General features: G+C 50.3%; 7 protein-coding genes across 7 annotated transcripts; 4 read left to right on the top strand and 3 right to left on the bottom strand.

Annotated features, from left to right (window-relative positions):
- The first annotated feature begins 155 nt into the window (after positions 1-155).
- L228DRAFT_250295 (hypothetical protein) lies at positions 156-1,175 on the top strand. Its single transcript, XM_018333291.1, has 3 exons — positions 156-285; positions 342-399; positions 448-1,175. Exons 1-3 carry the CDS (start codon positions 228-230, stop codon positions 689-691), a joined length of 360 nt encoding a protein of 119 aa, XP_018185428.1. The 5' UTR covers positions 156-227; the 3' UTR covers positions 692-1,175.
- A 1,712-nt stretch (positions 1,176-2,887) lies between these two features.
- Positions 2,888-4,798, top strand: L228DRAFT_254134 (MFS general substrate transporter; the record flags this gene model as incomplete). Its single annotated transcript, XM_018333807.1, has 2 exons — positions 2,888-4,498; positions 4,535-4,798. 2 exons carry the CDS (start codon positions 2,888-2,890, stop codon positions 4,796-4,798), a joined length of 1,875 nt encoding a protein of 624 aa, XP_018185427.1.
- A 1,610-nt stretch (positions 4,799-6,408) lies between these two features.
- On the bottom strand, positions 6,409-8,774 carry L228DRAFT_250293 (hypothetical protein). Its single transcript, XM_018333290.1, has one exon. The coding sequence runs from the start codon at positions 8,314-8,316 to the stop codon at positions 6,508-6,510; it is 1,809 nt and encodes a 602-aa protein (XP_018185426.1). The 5' UTR covers positions 8,317-8,774; the 3' UTR covers positions 6,409-6,507.
- A 236-nt stretch (positions 8,775-9,010) lies between these two features.
- Positions 9,011-12,199, bottom strand: L228DRAFT_263214 (AAA-domain-containing protein). Its single transcript, XM_018334476.1, has 2 exons — positions 10,158-12,199; positions 9,011-10,092 (listed from the first exon to the last, which is right to left on the bottom strand). Exons 1-2 carry the CDS (start codon positions 12,121-12,123, stop codon positions 9,149-9,151), a joined length of 2,910 nt encoding a protein of 969 aa, XP_018185425.1. The 5' UTR covers positions 12,124-12,199; the 3' UTR covers positions 9,011-9,148.
- A 356-nt stretch (positions 12,200-12,555) lies between these two features.
- Positions 12,556-13,889, bottom strand: L228DRAFT_250291 (vesicular-fusion protein Sec17). The gene is made up of 5 exons (XM_018333289.1): positions 13,753-13,889; positions 13,569-13,692; positions 13,188-13,494; positions 12,951-13,125; positions 12,556-12,899 (listed from the first exon to the last, which is right to left on the bottom strand). Exons 1-5 carry the CDS (start codon positions 13,783-13,785, stop codon positions 12,660-12,662), a joined length of 879 nt encoding a protein of 292 aa, XP_018185424.1. The 5' UTR covers positions 13,786-13,889; the 3' UTR covers positions 12,556-12,659.
- Positions 13,890-14,057: 168 nt separating this feature from the next.
- Positions 14,058-14,837, top strand: L228DRAFT_30755 (hypothetical protein). Its single transcript, XM_018336461.1, has one exon. The coding sequence runs from the start codon at positions 14,128-14,130 to the stop codon at positions 14,716-14,718; it is 591 nt and encodes a 196-aa protein (XP_018185423.1). The 5' UTR covers positions 14,058-14,127; the 3' UTR covers positions 14,719-14,837.
- A 742-nt stretch (positions 14,838-15,579) lies between these two features.
- Positions 15,580-17,628, top strand: L228DRAFT_214013 (DUF726-domain-containing protein; the record flags this gene model as incomplete). The annotated part of the gene is made up of 2 exons (XM_018330017.1): positions 15,580-16,602; positions 16,681-17,628. The coding sequence occupies 2 exons, from the start codon at positions 15,580-15,582 to the stop codon at positions 17,626-17,628; spliced, it is 1,971 nt and encodes a 656-aa protein (XP_018185422.1).
- Positions 17,629-18,904: the final 1,276 nt, after the last annotated feature.

The following is an 18,904-nucleotide window of genomic DNA, read 5'->3' as shown; positions in this document are numbered from 1 at the left end:
ACATTCAAGCAATGATGTTTGGCAGTTTACCTAAAGCTTTTAGCGATAAACTACAGAAAGACGCGCCCACGCGTCAGGCGGTTCAGGCAACTGTAATGGAATCGCTTAATTGGCATTAGCGCGTCGTGGGGAAGGCAAAGGCGCTACAGTACAGTACATCTTTGACGACGTCGCCTACACCAGCGAGTTCTGCGATTTTGGGAGGGACGCCCGCCACTTGTAGTGAAATGGGCAGACGAGGATTCGTGCCTCTGCTCTTGGCAGTGGGCTTTGGTGTGGCCAATGGTACGAGGGAAACTCTTCGACTGTCGTTCGAGCTCTATACTGACTCTTCCACCCAGGCGTAGCGACTTTCGGCCCATCTTTTCAAGAACAGGAGAGGGAGAAGCAGGCTGAATTGTACGTCGAGATATGATTTTGAACGAATTGATTGGCTTATGATTCCAGCGCGAAGCAGCATGATGTGAAAGAGAATCAGCCAGAAACAACGCCTGAGCCGACGACAGCAACACACAATCCTTCACCTGTAATCCGCGAACAGAAGCCAAAGCCAGAGGAATCATCTACAAGTCGATGGTCAATTAGCTCTTTTTGGAGCGGAAGAAGCGACGAGAAGAAGGAGAACGATAATAAGGATGTGGTGATTCGGGAAATTTCGACCTCCGAAGCCGATTCGGTGAAGAAGAACTAGCCGACAGTGAATACAAAGGATCATGAGGCATTTTAGAAATGCGCTGGAATATATAAAATAATACTGTACATATTACGTTGAAAAGATACCGCTGAAAGGGTTGGGGACATTGCTTGGCATACTTTTGGCGTTTATTGATTGGAAAACCGGCCAAGGGAGCTGGCAGGTCAAAATATTCCGTTTTGATGAGAGCGTCGTTCGCGAACGACGGTATATTGTTTTCACGTTTATCAGCTCATGTTTGACAAGTGTCTCTTCTACCATATGGATAAAGCTATCATAATTTCTAGAATTTTGACAGCAACAGGACTTCTATTGTTGGATTAGCACAAAAGGCTAGCCTCGAAGGCATTTGAGAGTGTGGACAGCTCATTGAGGAGAGAAAGTCATAAGAAGTGGATTGGAGTCGATCAATCCTTTAATTTTATTAATATTCAAAAATATCTTCTTATGATGCCATTGAAGTTATGGCCGGCATGCGGAGGCACATTTATCCCGTACAGAGATTGTGCTCGGCTTAAAGTTATGCAGCCTTTCGGGCGGTAGTAGGGGGGCGTCGGGCGCTAGGGAGTGCTGGCCACGCGCCGCAAAGCCAGGGCTATACATTGCGGCAACTAAAATCAGACCATAGTCCACTCACAAGCAATATGATGATTGTGATAATTTTCCAATTCTGGCCAAGGACTGGAAAAAGCAATGAGAAATATCCGCCGAAAGAAGACTGCCACGCATCTGCATAGGTACCTTGGGCATGAGGGGTGTTGATGATGGTCAGGTCAGATTTACTCACTCGGCGACTAGCTAAAGCCACTGGCACCTGCAGCGCATATCAGCTAGGGAACATACTCCATACTCGTAGAAACAAAAAAAAGGATACGAGCAAATCATGCCCAAGGAAGGCTAGATGCGAGAAGGGATCAAGGGGATTGCAAGTGAGATTTTGGCTCTAGATGCACGGGTCAAAAGAAAAAAACATGGGTATCGAAAGGGGGGGGGAACACGCCGAACTGGAACCTTGTCCCAAGAGAAAGGGTCAGACACGGGGCAGGCTGATTCTGGACTCCGAGTCACAATTTTCGACTTGAGATTCGCGTCACGGACGTGGGATATCCGACCATGGCGCTTAGGGACCAGGACGGCCAGCCCTCGCCCACACCGACTCTGATCATCTGATAAGATGACAGATTAAATGAGATTGCGATTATCAGCTGTATCGTCAATGTCGCAGCAATCCTTTTAATTAACGTATAGCTAGCTTAAAAACTCATTCTACGATAAATCCTGGATCATGAGTCAGAGGACACAAATCCTCCTTCAATCATATCTGGATATCTTGGTTCATGGCCGTGGGGAATGCTTGGCTGCGTAAAGGACGACGATGCTACGGCCGTAGGATGTGTCAGATGTTTTGTGTTTCCCATGCGGGTCTGCACATTTTAGGGTCTCAAATCCTGTCAAGGATTCCCGGGCCGTAAATTGGGGAATATACCTGCATATCTCTGCATATATCTGCATATTGTAGAGTTATGAAAGACATCTTTGCACAAAAGGAGTCGGATATTTAAGATCCCGGCTATGCCGAGGATAAACGCATAATTCGGTAATGCGCGTGGCATAAATTGTGCTTTTCCGAGGGAGATTGTATTGTCATTGGTCAGTCTCCAAAGATGCCTCGGCTGTCAGGAAGCAACTCTGGTCTAAATAGGGCGTGACTTAGCTTGATTGGGTAAGCCACCATGCGCTAGAGAGCAGACCAAGCGAAGGACGGGATGATCTCCGTCCCCCCCCAGGTCTTAATTCCGGTCGGGGCAAACCGATCTGACTTGCCGAAGACACCAACTCTTTTCCTCTCCTTTGACTCCAAACAATTTAAATACTAAAGAAGCCACCCTGGAGCGCACAGATGTCTCTTGATTTGAATATCCTGATGTCAGAGACGCCACGAGGCACCCCTCGTCCTTGCCGTTGATATCCTTTTCATTGGCCTCATAACTAATTCGAGCTTTTAATGAGCTCTTCATTCGTTTTTGAATTATTTACCTGCTCATCCTGAGCTACTCCATACGCGCCACAGGACTATCGCGCCTATTCCACCGACGTTTTCAATGCTTTTTGCGTAATCGATACAACATCAAACTCATCAGCAGTATACGAGGATAACTTTTATTTTCTTCATCTTCTCCCGCCCCAAAAAAAATGAAGGCGGAGGGAGGTGATGTCGAGGCTCAAAAGCCAGCTCACGTGCCGCACATGCGGCTCGTGTTAGAGCGGGGCTACTGTCCACCTGAAGTCATAAATCATCATCACAATGGTTCTGGGACAGAAGAAGATCCCTATGTTGTGGAATGGATTCCCGACGATCCTTGCAATCCCATGGGCTTTTCGCTGTTCAAAAAATGGGCAATTACCATTCTCGTGGCCGTGGCAACACTTGCCGTGGCCTTGACCTCGTCCGCGTATACTGGCGGTATTCGGGAAATGATGATGCAATTCAACGTGGGGACCGAAGTGGTGACGCTGGGTGTAGCGCTCTTCGTCTTGGGGTTCGCCATTGGTCCTCTGCTCTGGGCTCCGCTCAGTGAATTGTTTGGACGCCAGGTGCTCTTCTTCTTCACATATGGCGCCCTCACGGCCTTTTGCGCCGGAGCTGCAGGCTCGCAAAACATTCAGACGCTCATCATCCTTCGATTCTTTGCCGGTGCCTTTGGATCCTCGCCGCTCACCAATGCTGGTGGTGTCATTGCCGACATGTTCCCTGCTGCCCAGAGAGGTCTCGCATTGAGCATTTTTGCCGCCGCGCCATTCTTGGGTCCGACACTTGGTCCCATTATTGGAGGATTTCTCGGCATGAATGCTGGCTGGCGATGGGTTGAAGGCTTTCTTGCCATTTTCAGCGGCGTTATTTGGATCATCTGCTCCGTCCTTGTGCCGGAGACTTATGCGCCGGTGCTGCTTCGTCACCGAGCCCAGAACCTGTCGAAGATGACGGGCAAAGTCTACCGGAGCAAATTGGAGATTGAACGGGGTCCTGTCAAGCTCTCCGAGGCCCTCAAAACCTCGCTGTTGCGACCGTGGGTCTTGCTCTTGTTCGAACCCATTGTGCTCTTGCTCAGCATTTACATGGCCATCATCTACGGTACGCTCTATATGATGTTTGGCGCCTTTCCCATTGTGTACCAGGAAGAGCGTCACTGGAACGAAGGTATCGGTGGCCTGGCATTTTTGGGTGTCATGGTTGGCATGCTGTCTGCCGTCTTCACCTCCATCTTCGACAATAAACGATATGTGCGCGCGGTCAAGAAGCACGGTGGCTTCGCTCCGCCCGAGGAGCGTCTTCCGCTTTGCTTGATTGGCGGCATCTTGATCCCTATTGGACTGTTCTGGTTTGCGTGGACCAACTCTCCCCACGTCCATTGGATGGCCAGTATCGCTGCCGGTGTGCCTTTTGGTTTCGGCATGGTCTTTGTCTTTCTCAGCGTGTTCAACTACCTGATTGATTCCTATACCATCTTCGCCGCCTCCGTGCTCGCCGCCAACGCCGTGCTCCGATCGCTCTTTGGAACTGCGTTCCCCTTGTTCACAACCTACATGTACCACAACCTGGGTATCCACTGGGCGTCGTCGATTCCCGCCTTCCTCGCCGTCGCATGCGTTCCGTTCCCGTTCCTCTTCTACAAGTACGGCGCGCAAATCCGCGCTCGATGCAAGTTCGCTGCCACTTCCGAAGCCTTTATGCGCAAATTGCGCGAGTCGCAGGCACCGCCGGTCGCCGAGGCCGAAGACGACAAGTCCTCGTCGTCCTCGGACGTCGATGATGAAGGCCCGAGCGCTGCTCCTGGCGAGCACGGGACCACCACCACCACCCACGAACCGCTTTCGCGAACACAAACGAAGCAGAGCTTGCGGTCGATCCGCACGCAAAACTCGCTGTACGAAGGCAACCCGTACGACATTGACCGCGTCAATAGCCGCGAGAGCTTCACCAAACTCCCGCATCAAATCCAACACGACGTGTCCAGGCCAAGCACCGCCACTGGCGGAGAGAAGCCTCCTCTGGCCCACTCGCCCATTCCCGAACACCACGAACACGAGTCACACAAGCCTTAGTGCTTGCTTTGTATCGTGCGCAGTTTACTACCTTGTCTCCTTGGACATCCAACCTCATGAACACTTATATTATGAATATAATCATCTTATTTTTCTTTCCTCTTCTTCTTTTTCTTCTCCTCCCTCAAAAACATTGGCTTCTGCTTCAACATTCTAGCTTTCAACATCTATTACCTTTTCTTCCCCTTTTCCCTTCTACCATTCTTCTCCTTTCTTCATCCCTTCTTCTCTTCTTCCATTCCTTTCCTTTCTAGGACCTCCCATCTCCCATCTCACGGCGCCCGGTGTTGCATTACCTCGGTACCTCAGTACATACACATACATACCTACGAGGTAAATCGAATAGCGGTGAATAATGCTTTCATTTCGGTTGCCATTATAGCATATTATTGCATTATAGCATAGCATTATAGCATTATAGCATAATAGTATTAATTACATCACTAGCACTAGCATTACTAGCATAGTGGCAGCATAGTGGCATAATCGCACATTGCACAATGCATCGCATAGGACTTTGTTTCACAAATATCTCTAGTAATAATAACATCAATTATTTATTACCTTTAACAAGTTGAACGTGTGATTCCTGGGCGCTGGCCGCTGGGAGCTTCTAGTCTGGCGATCGGATGGTCCCTATTGAGAGGTTAGTCTGAAGGGTTAGTCTGGACTCTTAGTATTCTCCACGGCCTCGCCGGGGAAGCTTGTTTTCATAACATAGTAGTCATAGCATAGTAGTCATAGCATAGTAGTCATAGCATAGTAGTCATAGCATAGTAGTCATAGCACGGTGATGTTGAAAGAATTGAGATTCCGGGGCCATCTTGACTCCTTATATAATTGAGCTGCATGCAAGGGCTTCATTACCTATGCAAGGGTCAATTAATTGATGCAAGGCCCTCTCTTTGTTTCACGCTATGTTTCACTCGGAGGTGGACTTTGAACTATTTTGTATATTAAGGGTATAGGGTATAGGGTTACTGGTATGGTATGGTACGTATGGTATGGTACGTATGGTATGGTATGGTATGGTACGTATGGTATGGTATGTATAGTATAGATAGTATAAGAATTAAAATTCAGTCCGTTGAAGCTTTGCTTCTCCCTCCTTCCCTCCCTAAATTTGACTAACATAAAGATGATTTTTACAATAAACCTATGTATTCTATGTTGGAAATGTATCAACCCCGAAGCATATAGCATGAAAATTGAGCTAGATAGGTTAAAATATAGATTCTTAACCACAATTCTTAACTACAATACTAAAAGCTTTAACTGTAATTTAGTGAGTTTCATTCTTCAGCTCTGGAGGGATGGCAGACTACCACCTGTATCAAACCTCAGGGGTTTTGGATTTTGGGTCCCCGCACCCAAAGGGGGGGGGGGAAGGAGGGTAGCCACAGGGGACTGTTTCATGACATGATGCATGCATCCAGGCCTACTTTCATAATTTACACCTTGCAGCAGGCTACAGAACCCTCGCATAGAAGTGGTGATGCCTTGCAGAGAGACATATATCATCGACCGATCAGGCAATGTCCACCTCTAGCGCGGTTCAAAGTATTTTTTATTATTGTTAACCTTGAACATTTAAGTTTACAAGACTAGATGTTCTGCATAATATGTTACCATACCTATTCTACATAAGATATTATCTTACATTTACATTGTTTGTGATAGTAGTGGCGGTGCTACTGCTACCGTCGCTGCTATTGACGTCCTTGACCACCTTGACCATGGCCTTGACTACCCTGCGCACCCTGGCTACCCTGCGCACTTTGACCGTGATGATGGAAATGCCCCCCGCCAAACGCACGCAGGATATTATGTCCTATTCCGTGCCCGTGTCCGTGTCCACTTCCCCTCCGACCTTGACCTTCACCTCCGCCAGTCGTCCCTGTCCCCATCCCACCTGTTGTCGCTGTCCGACTGGCTGTCCCAGCGGTGGCCGTCCCAACAGCCGCCCCACGACCCGTCCCAGTCGTACCAGCAGCAGCAGCAGAACCATGTTGAACAGAAGAACGAGGAACAGAAGAATGAGGAACAGCAGAACCATGACCGGCCCGCTCAACCATCCTCTTGGCAACAAACATACTCGGCTCCGGCGCGGTCGGTTTCGGGGGCCACTGGCCATCGTCTTTCCAGCCCTGGACGAGGGAGCGGGTCATGTCCTTGAGATTAATCGGGATGGAAGGGGCAAGGCCCTGGACGACGATCTTGGAGTATATGTTGCTGTAGGCGGCCGGGGTGATGGCTGCGCGGACGGGATTGGAGGGGGGGATGAGTGGTGGGGCGAGGGGGATGAGGATTTGCGTTGCTGTTGCCGTCGACGTGTCGTCTTTGCCTCCGTCTCTGTGTGTATCTGTGTCGGTGTCGGTGTCGGTGTCGTGGTTTTGGTTTTGGTGGTTGTGTTTGTGCGTGCTTGGATATGAAGACGAAGACGAGGGGTCTGGACCACCGGGACCGGGACGTAAAGAGGACGAACGGTCTGGATGTAAAGGAGAAACAGGCGGCAAAGGCAATTGACCGAGCGGGACGCCATCGGCGGCGAGATCGACCTCAACTCCGCCATCCACACGTGCATCCGAGTCAGGCGTAGGTTGAAGCCGAGCAGACGTCGACGCAGACCCCGCAGACGAAGCCCCTGACCCTGAAACTGTACCCGTACCCGTACCTGTAGACAATCCAGACGAAGTATACACATCAGGATACGACGACGACGACGACCGGGACAGCCGCGCAACTTTACGTTTCGCACCAGACCACGCATCCCGTCTGGCGGCCCAGCATCTTAGGCCCTCGTTCCAGCGCATTTCCTCTTCCAGGAGTTTGCGCTTCTTGTACCGCCGCTCCGCTGTGCGTTTGGCCAGCGACGGACCGACGTCGTCTGGGGTCGTGAAGAGATATGTTTCTCCAGCGTCTCTCCTATGGGAGCTAGCCTCGTCTGACCCTTGAGCATGCTTATCCCCGGATACCTCACGACCCTGCGTCCCATGCGTTCCATGCGCCCCGTGAACTCCATGCGCTCCGTGATGCCCAATCCCCAACGCAGCCGCCGCCGAGGACGCAATGCCATTCAAAAACGAATACTCCTCTCTGTTCTGCGCATCCTTCTCCTCTTCCTCGTCGCCCTCCGGCTCAGGGGACAGCGAATCCGCATCCCGCTCGCGCCACTCGCGTACTACTCCCCCGGCCTCCGTGACCTCGCTGCCCGCGAGGTGCATATCGTCCCCCTCGCCATCGCGCTTGACCGGCGCAGCGGGATCAAAAGTAAACTCCCATTCCTCTTTGACTTTGACTGCGAGTTCGCGCGCGGCCGCGCGGCCGGCTTCGCTGCGCTTGGCGGCGGAGCCGGTGGGGTCGGTCGGGTTGCTGTTGCTGTTGCGCGAGAGGTAGCGCCGGCGCACGGCGGCGGCGGTGGATGCGGACATGCCGGATTTGGGGTTCTCCAGGGCGGCGAGCGCGAGCGGAGAGGTGGCGGACAGGCTGGGCAGGTTGGGGATGTTGGAATGCTGCATGTGTGCGATCCTTGGATGTAGAGTGTACGTTGGATAGTGTGTTGCTGGGGGGTATGTTGGTGGGGGGGAAAGTAGTGTGATGGAAGAGAGCTAGGAGAGCTGAGAGCTAGGACGGGTAAGAGCTAAGAGGGCGCAATTTGAAGGAGTTGGACTTGGGGGAATTGGATAATGCGATTGCGAATCGAGTGAGAGTGAGAGCGTGGTTTGTTGACAGTATTAACAAATTGGAGAGAAAAGGTTCAATTGCAGGTTGGGGTGCAGGTTGGCAGAATAAGACTGCGGTGAGCTGCGGGGAGATTTTATTTTGTCGAGGGTCCGCCGGTACTAGTTAGTAGATGACATGACGTTGGCGGTTGGTGTTGAAATGCGTTGGCGGCGCGAGAGGATCATCCGCAAAGAGATTCAAGGCCAAATGCAATAGTCTAGCATCGCGAATGAGGAACGAAAGAAGATCAGCCGTCAAAATTGGGTACAATTTTAGATGTGCGAAAAAAAGAGGATATTTCGGTCTTCAATGGTTCGTAGGACTCGTTACGACAACAATCCTGGCGTCGATCACGGAAAGAGCGAGGGGAGGGACCCCCTCGGCAGAGCAGAGCGGGGCAGACTGTCCTCCGCAGTCACATCTCAACCATTACAATCTACAATATATACACACCGTTCGATGCCATTGATATGAATAGTCATAATGTTTCATCTGTAAATTGAAAGAATAATCTATCTAGCCACGAATGCTCCGATCCATAATGCGCTATTGATACACGTAATGTACAGTATAAATAATCCCTTGCCGCTTGTCCTTTATCCCAATCCATTTCGAAAGAAGACCAATTTAGCTCCGGACAGGCTTTGTGTCTCGGACCTCCTCAGGAGCAGTCGCGAATCCCCATGTCGGCGCCTTCTTTCGCTGGGACCTGCGATCGCCATACTTTTCGTCAAACTTCTTAATGGCCGTCAAGGAACTCATGTCCTCGTTGATGCTGGCGCTGATTTCCTCCATCGCCCTGTCAAAGTGGCGCTGACTCAATGTTCGCTTTTCCGGGTACTTGTAAGGTTCGGGCCCCTCATGTTTCGCCGCTGCGTCGTTTTCTTCACGCACGCAGGCAAGCGCCGCGGCAACGGAAAGGTTCTTGAGGTCGGACCCAGAGTAGAATGGTGTCTGGGATGCGAGAGCAGCCAGCGATACGCTAGGATCAAGAGTCTCGTCCTTGAGATGAATCTTGAGAATGGCTTCACGGTCCGCTTCGACGGGCAGATCGACGAGCAAGCGCCGCGGAAGACGACGCAGGACGGCATCGTCAAGGTCGAATGGTCGATTTGTGGCCACCATGATGAAAGCAGACAAGTTGTTCATGCCATCCCATTCGCGCAAAAACTGGTTGATCAGTTCACGGTGACTGGTCCGGCTGGAGTGCCCGCCACGTGATCCAAAAATGGCATCCGCTTCGTCAATGAAGACAATGCATGGGCTCAGTTTTCGGGCCAAGCTGAAAATGGCCTTGACGTTCTTCTCGCCCTCGCCGACGTACATGTCGTACACTTCGGATCCGCTGACTTCAAGAACCGTAGCGCCGCTCTCCTTTGCGACAGCCTTGGCAAGTAGGGTTTTACCAGTGCCTGGTGGGCCGTACAGAAGCAGACCGGGAATCTTGTCGGTGGCCAGGACACCGTACGTGAATGCCTCTGGGCGGATCAATGACAGTGACGTCAAGGTCCGCAGAGCGTCCACCGTTTCAGATGGAGCTCGGACGTCAGAAAAGGCCGTATGGATGTTTTCTAGTGGAATCAGTTAGGTATAACTGGATAAAAGGGCGTAAACTTTTGTGGGATGCAAGACATACCAGGCTTTACAACTCCATTTAATAACTTCTTCTCATGCGAGTTGCAAGTCTTTCGTAACCTTTTCATCCGTTCTTCCAATTCTAGACCTTTTGAAGGGCGCTGGTTGGGTGTTCCTGTTACAGATTCCTCCATCAGCTTCTCCTGCTTCGAGACTTCCTTTTCTTCTGCCGCCATTCTGAATTTGCTATTGTCGCTTCGGTTCAGCAGCTCCAGTGCTCGGTCTATCAGGCCCGGCTCCAACACCTGGCCATCTTCTAGCAGACCAAGCACGGTGACGGCTACTCGGTGTACTCTGTCAAAAGACCAAACTGAATCCTCAATGCCAATAGACGCGCCTTCGGCTGTGTTAATACGAACATCAATCTGGTCGCAAATTTCATTGGTAAGATCTGCATCGGAGCTGAGGCGGCGAATCATATCTCGCAAATGTCTGGTGTTGATCTCCCGTGTCCGTTGCACCTCGTCTTGATGGAAAACGTCTGCCTTGGCGGAATAACCTGAGGGCGGCACCACAATGGTTCGGCCATGGTTGTCGCCCATTTCTCCCTGTGTTTGCGCAGCTCTAATGCCCCACTTCGTAAATGAAGGCATAAACTCTTGCGCAGCCACTGTTCCAAGCATAATCACCTTCTGCCCCAGGTTTCTTCTTTTGACGACGCCCTGCTGGATCTTGTGGATCATTCTAGCGCCCCGTGCAGTTTCCTGAATCTCTTTGAAATCCTTGATGAGTACAATGGTTCCTCTCTCCTCTGATGTTTGAACTTCGCAACCAGATTTTGCTCTCTTTTGGCGGGGAGAGTCTACCAATGCTTCTAGAAATGCAGAAAACTTCAATTCTTCCCAGTTCTCCAAAGGCCCTCCCCTGCCCCGACCGAAGCCTAGCGCAGAGTCTTCGAGAGCACCATTGGAGCCCGCTCCATCGCCAAGCTTGGTGACCTTTGCGCCCTTGAAAAGGTCCTCTAGGCTTCCAGCAAATGTTCCAATGGGTATCGCGCTAACTTTTGAGATTGACGGATTGCCAAGCCGTGACGAATTTGACCGTGAAGGAATTCCTTCCTCATCTTCGTCCTCGCCCGCAAAGTCATCGTCATCGTCTTCCTCCTCTTCTGCCTCCTTTCCACTCTGTGTAGACACGCCTTGATAAGTATCGTAGCTGAGCGAACGAATGGAGGATTCCGTAAGGTAATCGCCGCCAAACTCGGCCAAGTCTTGCGAGTCGAGTTGCACGACATCACATTTGAGCGCTTTTGCGACGGAGGCAACGACCTCATCAAGAAAGTATATTCCACCATCGTGAGGACATTGTAGCAAGAGGTTCCGCTTGTCGGGAGTGAAATCGTCGGTGAAGCGCGTGGTCGGAAGTTTGAGCCCAGCTCTAACCGTTGCTTTGACTTCGTTCCAGATATCCTCTGGCAACACGTAGCGAAATTGATCCTGTTCACGGGGTGTTCCATCCTTGAGAGGATCGAACGCCGGAGCGTCTCCTTCTGTCCCTTTGAAAACGCCCAGGCTCGGCGATCCTTCCGCTCCGGATTCTAAGTTGTCCCAGAGTTTCACTCTTCTTTCGAAGAACCATTCGGGCAGAACCACTGGGGGTAGTTGAGGTGGGGGTTGAGATGATTTTCGGTTTCGCATTGACCTCCGCGCTGCAGAGCCATAGGTTGAGTTCTTGTCTTGACCGCGTTGCAACTGTTCTGGTGTCGGTTCAGGTAGACCATCGTTTTCCGTCACTTCGGGGTTGTTTCTTCCCTCATCTGCTTCCTCTTCGGCGGGTTTCTCCTCTCCGTTCTGTCTCCATGCCGGTGGTTTCGTATCCGAGGGGTCTTGAGGACTGGCATACGCAATTGCAGATCGATGAAAGGCACGGATTGGGGCGCGGTAACGGCGGCCTCCAATGGTACGGCAGCTACTCCGTACGGCATTCCCGGGCAGCAACCGCAGAGCGCGCCATGTCACTGCATGCATCCGGATTTGCAGGACTCAGCTGAGCAATAAAGCCGCTGAGGATCGATCGACGGGCGGCACGTTTCAGTGTCTCGTTGATTGTTGACAGAGTCCCAGACAGTCTCCGACTTTTTAGGGTCCCGATATGCGACTGCGGCGAGTGACGGCTGATGACTAATCCTCCAGACGCTTCATTCCGCCACGAAACCGTGAGACGACCAGACACCTTCATTACCGTTCCTTATCAATTTATTCTTATTTGACATTTATGGGGTTTTTAGTTGAGTCTATTCCAGACTATAATGCCAAAATATCTCCCTCTTTTTTTTTTTTTCAATTTCCTCTTTACCCTCCAATCAAGCGGAGTCTGAATGTATGATATCATATCATTTTTATGTAGAGTGAGAATCAAGTATTTTGGGTAGGAAAATGATATGCAACGCGAAATTTATTAGCCGTTAAATGATAGTAAGGATGATATCTCATTCATAAACTATTAGTATAATGATCAAACTGTGTTATTGTTCCCAAAATCATATGCTCTCAAAGCGCCAAATTTACGAAAAGTCCTCTCCCTTTTCCTCAATGTTATTCTTCACACGCAGCAAAAGCGTCGTCTTCCACTTGTCCAGCTTACTCAGCTGGTCAAATTGAAATAGCTTATCAGAAAAGGCTTCTTGGTCACCTTGTTCAACCGCTTCTGCCAAGTCTACGAGAAGTTGATGCTCTCTCGTAGACGCAAAAGTCTGGTCCAATTCACGGTAGCCTTCGATCGCTCGTCCAGTACCGACCATGTCCTGGCCTTCTGTTAGCTGCAATTATATACCCAGCATTCGTATAACACATACATTTGTAGCAAGATGACAGATGCCTGCTTTCAGAAGATATTCCTTGACCGAATACTTCATGAGGTTGTTATTGACAGATGTCTTGGCCACCTTTTCAAAGTTCTCGATGCCCTTGTAGTAGTCGCCTTCGAGAGCCGCAAGTTCTGCAAGCTTGAGCCAAAGCTTGTTTGCGAGTCTGCAAAATTGATGATTAAAATACAATGCTCAAATGTATGTTGCGAGGTAAAGGGGTCATACGCTTCCGCATTGTCGCCTTCGAACCAACCGGCAGCTGTTTCGTAGGCATCCATAGCTCGTTTTTGGTCTCCGAGTTCAACCTCGTAAAGTTCTGCAAGATTCTGTTTCTGTGTCGCCGCTCTTCTGAAGTTGCCCTTCAAAGTGTAGTGAGAGATGGCCTGCTCTAGGACCCGCGCAGCGTCTTCGGGATCAGACTTTCGGTATGCTTTGAATGCTTCGGTCATGGAATTTGCGGCATCATCGGGCTCATTGAGCTTCTCAGTTTGGATACTCGCCGCTCGTTCAAACGCGAGTCCAGCTTCCTTGCCTTTATCGAAGCGCATAATCAGCAATCTGAGAAGGTGTGCTTGGTTGGAAAGCGTTTCGTCGAGGGAGACATACCCTGCTTCTGCATTCGAAACGCATTGGCTGCCTGGACATATAAATCTGCTGCATTTTCAAATTTCTCTGTCCGGCCTCCGAAGAAACTGAATCCACCACTGGCGCTTGATACTAATTTGTCTGCCTGGAAGAGCAGTAGTTAATAACCTTGCTCCCTAGGAATGCGGCGGGGTTAAGCTTATACCTGCTGCAGTAGCACTCTGGGATCCTGTGCCATGATGACGATCTAAAATTGAAACGCTTCGGTTCCAGCAAGAAAGACACAAGGGTGAGATATGCGACTGGAAGATGGAAGAGTTTGTTGGTTGACAGGGTGGTTATGACGCTTGTCAGAGAGCTGGGGATCAACACATGGGGCGTTATCGTGCCCGATTACACCAGCCACTAAATCCACTCCAGCCACAGTCGCGAAACCTTCCCTTTTAGGCGTAAACGGAGACCTCTCCTTCCTCTGCCAGCATCAACAACTCTTAACTATTGCGGACTCCTTGCAAGAGTATTGTGAAGACACCTCGGGAGATTAATATATTACTCTTGAGTGTCTCCATTAATTGGCACAATGTCGATAGCATTACGAATTCGTCAACCGTTATGCCACCTCCAACGCCTTGGTATCTGGCAACTCCGAGGCACTCTATTTGAGTGTAGGCGCACCAACTCGTCCAAATCCAATGCCAATGATATCTCCTCGATGCTTTCCAAACCTACATGGTCCGTACGATCGCTTCTGCCTCAGACCGCTGAGGATAGTACGGCCGAGATCACCCAGAAAGAGCTCCATCACCTGCTTCGCCTCTCCGCTTTACCGCTCCCTAAATCTCCCGAGGAAGAGGCTGAAATGCTCAAGACTCTGGGGTCGCAACTACACTTTGTGAAGGAGATTCAGAGTGTCAATACAGATGGAGTCAGGCCATTGAGTAGCCTACGCGATGAAACTGCCGAGGCGGAGCTGGAACAGACCATTGGTCTGGATCATCTCAAGGAAGCATTCGCCAAGGAAGAGATTGTCGGCCGAGGCCGACGCATACGCCGAAAGTCTGAGGCAAAGGTGAACACGCAGGGTGCAGAAGACTGGGATGTTTTGGGTTCTACGTCACAGAAGATTGGAAGATTTTTTGTTGTCGAAAGCACCAAAGAAAACAGTACATGAACGGAGCGATTATTGATTACCGTCTCGCCTACGATCTACCTCCACATCGCCAGAAGACTCTCGGGAAGATCATTATAATTGTTCTTCTTGAAACGGCAGCTCGGAAGGGAAAGACGAGCTCCATTGAAAATGGACGTATGTCTGATCCACATATTCCCGACGATCTCTTCGATCAATCTCAGCTGAAAATGGTTCGCGAAGAATACGACTTTAGCTCTTTCCCACCGAGCATTTCCTTCAACCACGTTGGTGGAAAATAGAATCCTCGGACTCAAACAGCATTTCCTCCACCAGAATGCCAAAATGATGACGGAGCGACAATGGCGAGATATCAACTCCAGATTGGCTCTGCGAAACGGCAATCCAGACTGGATTACAAGACGCAATAATGGCAGCGGATCTCAGGCGCTTTCTGAGAATTGAGAGGCTATTATCAAGACCTACCATGACTCAGGTTTGTCTACGACTATTCGGGCCATATTGGACATGACAAGAATCAATAAATCAAATAGACTTTTGAATTAGATTACAATACCACTTTCATCTCCAAGTGCCATTTCACAATTGTTTCCGTGAGAAATTTGACGCCGTGACTGGGAATACATGTGTTCAAGTTCGATGATGAGGATGTTGATCTACCACCCAAAGAAGAAGCGAACTGCAGTCCGAATGTTGATGGATTGACGTCATGCAAGCGAACCGCCTATCTACCTCATCCCTTGAGAGCTTCATTGTTTATAGTATATATGGCATGGTCCAAACCTGCCTTTTCAAATCATCACTGTGACGAAGATCACATGGTACAGATTTCCCCATAAATCTACCACCAAGACAGGAATCTGGATCGCCATGTTCAAACAAATGCCGTGGTCCTCAAAGGAGGACACGCAGGAGTCCCAAGGCGATGATCAGTCTCTGCGGACCGTCCTGGACGCGCATCAATGCAGTGACCTCACACTGCTGATTGCAAGCGTTACTGAGACAATGCGCAAGCGGATCTCTCATACATTTACCGTACAAGATGAGCCCCATAACACCGACACAGACTCTTCCAACAACCCCGACGATGCGGCCGACCAACTACGCAAACGACAGGAGCAGCAAGAGCAGCAGGCACGAGAACTAGCAAAACCAGAGGTGCAAGAGTTAAAAATTGCAGCATTAGAAGCATTCGACGAATGGCGGGACAGTGTACTACGACGAGTCGGCGAGGTAGTCAATTCTCCTCAACAAGCACAGCAGCAAAAGCACGAGGCCAAGCCAGGACACGTCGATGAGAGTACTGGCCAAACAAAAGAAGTCCGAGAAAACGCTCCCACTGAGACCGTATCTGCTGCGTTATTAGAACTATTCCCTCCAATTTCCACTCCGCTGGCCAATCTGCCCGAAGAAACGCGCATCCTCATCTTACACTCGATGCTTCTTCTCTTGCTCAGTCTCGAGCAGTATACTGCAGATTCACGCATTCTTCTGCTCTACCTGACTAGCAGTCTCAGACTACCCATCAATATCCTTGCCGAGGATGAGACAAAGGTCGCCCAAGGCCTGCTGAAAGCAGCCAAGGAGATGAGCGGCGACGAAGAAACTGCCAAAAAGGCAGAAGAAAACAAAATCTCGCGCAAATGGAAAGTCGGACTCGCATCTGTAGCCGGCGCCGCACTCATCGGCGTCACTGGCGGCCTGGCCGCTCCTCTTGTCGCCGCCGGAATCGGCAGCGTCATGGGCGGACTTGGGCTCGGCGCGACCGCCGCCGCAGGATACCTGGGAACCTTGGCTGGAAGCAGCGTCGTCGTGGGGAGCCTGTTTGGCGCATATGGCGGGCGCATGACGGGGCAAATGATGGATAATTACGCAAAAGAAGTATCGGACTTTGCCTTTGTTCCTGTGCGCGGGCCCAAGTCTCCCCAGGCTTCTTCCTCTTCTTCCTCCAGAGCTCCTATTACCTCCGAGTCTGACAACAAGAACCCCGCCGCCTCTGCTTCCGAAGACCACAGACTACGCATCACCATCGGGATCAGCGGCTGGCTTACGTCGCAAGACGAAATAACTCGGCCCTGGCGCGTGCTAGGGCACGGGTCCGAAATCTTCGCTCTGCGATGGGAACTCGAAGCGCTCCTCTCACTGGGCAACGCACTCACGGCCATGGTCAAGAGCGCGGCATGGGGCTACGCCAAGAGCGAAATCATCAAACGCACCATCTTCGCCAGTCTGACCGCCGCGCTGTGGCCACTGGGACTGCTCAAAATCTCCCGCGTGGTGGATAACCCGTTCAGCATCGCGCGCACGCGGGGCGACAAGGCCGGCGAAGTCCTCGCCGACGCCCTCATCAACCGCGCCCAGGGCCAGCGGCCCGTCACGCTGATCGGCTACTCTCTCGGCGCGCGGGTCATTTACTCCTGTCTCCAGCACCTCGCGGCCCGCCGGGCCTTTGGGCTTGTCGAGTCTGTCGTCCTCATGGGCGCCCCGACCCCCTCGGACTCCTCGGACTGGCGCAACGTGCGCGCCGTCGTGGCAGGCCGCGTGGTCAATGTCTACTCGGAACGAGACTACATCTTGGCCTTTTTGTACCGCACGAGCTCAGTTCAGTATGGCATTGCAGGCTTACAGGCCATAGCCGGAGTCCCCGGCGTGGAAAATGTCAATGTGAGCGAGCTCGTCAGTGGACATTTGAAGTATCGCTACCTCGTGGGGAAGATTCTCGAGAAGATTGGCTTTGAGGATGTCATTGGCGAGAATGTCGCGCGCCAGGAACGCGAGTTGCAGGTCGTCGAGAAGCAGTTTGAGCGGGAGAAGGAGTCGCAGCAGGCGGAGGCGGAGGCAGGGGCAGGAGGGGAGGGTGAGGAGGACGCGGACAAGGAAGCGGAGAGGTTGCAAAAGGAGGTCGACGAAAAGATGCGTATTACAGAGTAATTTTGATTAATTACTCGTTTTGTCATTTATTATCTACCTGTTTATTATGTCTTTATATATCTATTTATGTGTATTCATTATATTTATTTTATCATGTCTGACTATTCTTTATCATGTCCTTGTATCTATCGTTCAATGTTCGGATCTACCTCTGTTTGCTGAATTGTCCTATATATACAATCCATTTGTTGATATCATCATCCCTATATATCTCATATAACCTTCATTACCATCTCTACTACTAAAATCAGGTAGCTTCTTTTCTTTTCTTTTCTTCTCTTTTCTTCTCTTTTCTTTCTTTTTTTCCCCCTTTGATTTAGCCCCGCCCCTCCTTTTTAACCCTTTTGTTAAAGACGAAGACAAGCTACTTATACATATACCAGGCTCTCAGATATATGGTACAGATACAGAGCCTTCATACACAGAGCCCTATCATCGTAGTCTGTAGTCTATCGACTGTACTCTGTAGTAGATCTATCCTCGCTCCTCGCATGCAGGGACGTTATTGTTATTCTTGTTACTCGTACTCCATACATCCAACCCATCAACCCACCAACCTACCGTCCCAGCGTCCCATCGTCCCATCGTCCCGCTGTATAGATACTTGTACGTAGCGCTGCAGGCGGGGCAGCAGGGCAGCAGGGCAGCAGGGCAGCAGGGATGAGGGATGTTATATGCCATATGCCATATGCCAGGTACAGGTATGCTCGTGAATCGTGACCTATGACCTATGATGTCTGGCCTCGTCATGGGACCATTGGACGCGTCCTAGTCCTGGTCCTCGGTTCTTCTGCTCATCCTCTGTTATCCTATTATCCTATCATACTCTGTTCCTATTCTATTCCTATTCTATGCCTGTTGGTTTCAATTTATTTTTCAGATACAGGTACGGATACATTCTTCTGTAGTCCGTAGTCCGTAGTCCGTAATCCACACGTGGACTTAGTGGCGTCACTTGGCACTTGTCATTTGTCAATTGTCAATTGTCGACTAAAGACATACAAGACATAAGACGAGACGAAAGACTAATACAACGATTCTAAAGACTAAAATAATGACGCTGTTGCCTAACGCATAACGCTTAATGTCTAGTCCCTAACGCATCAACATCATCAACATTTCGACAGATCAACATATCGTCATCCGATAACTGATAACTATAAGTGATAGCTATAGCTGAGAAATATAGCTGAGAAATATAGCTGAGAAATATAGCTGAGAAATATAGCTGATGACTATAATTGACTCAATCGCATAAACTCAAGTCTGCCTTCAT

The sequence above is a fragment of the Xylona heveae genome (genome assembly GCF_001619985.1).
Source record: "Xylona heveae TC161 unplaced genomic scaffold L228scaffold_11, whole genome shotgun sequence".
Lineage (NCBI taxonomy): Eukaryota > Fungi > Ascomycota > Xylonomycetes > Xylonales > Xylonaceae > Xylona > Xylona heveae.
The sequence above is the reverse complement of the archived record's forward strand: the minus strand, read 5'-3'. Positions and strand labels throughout refer to the sequence as shown.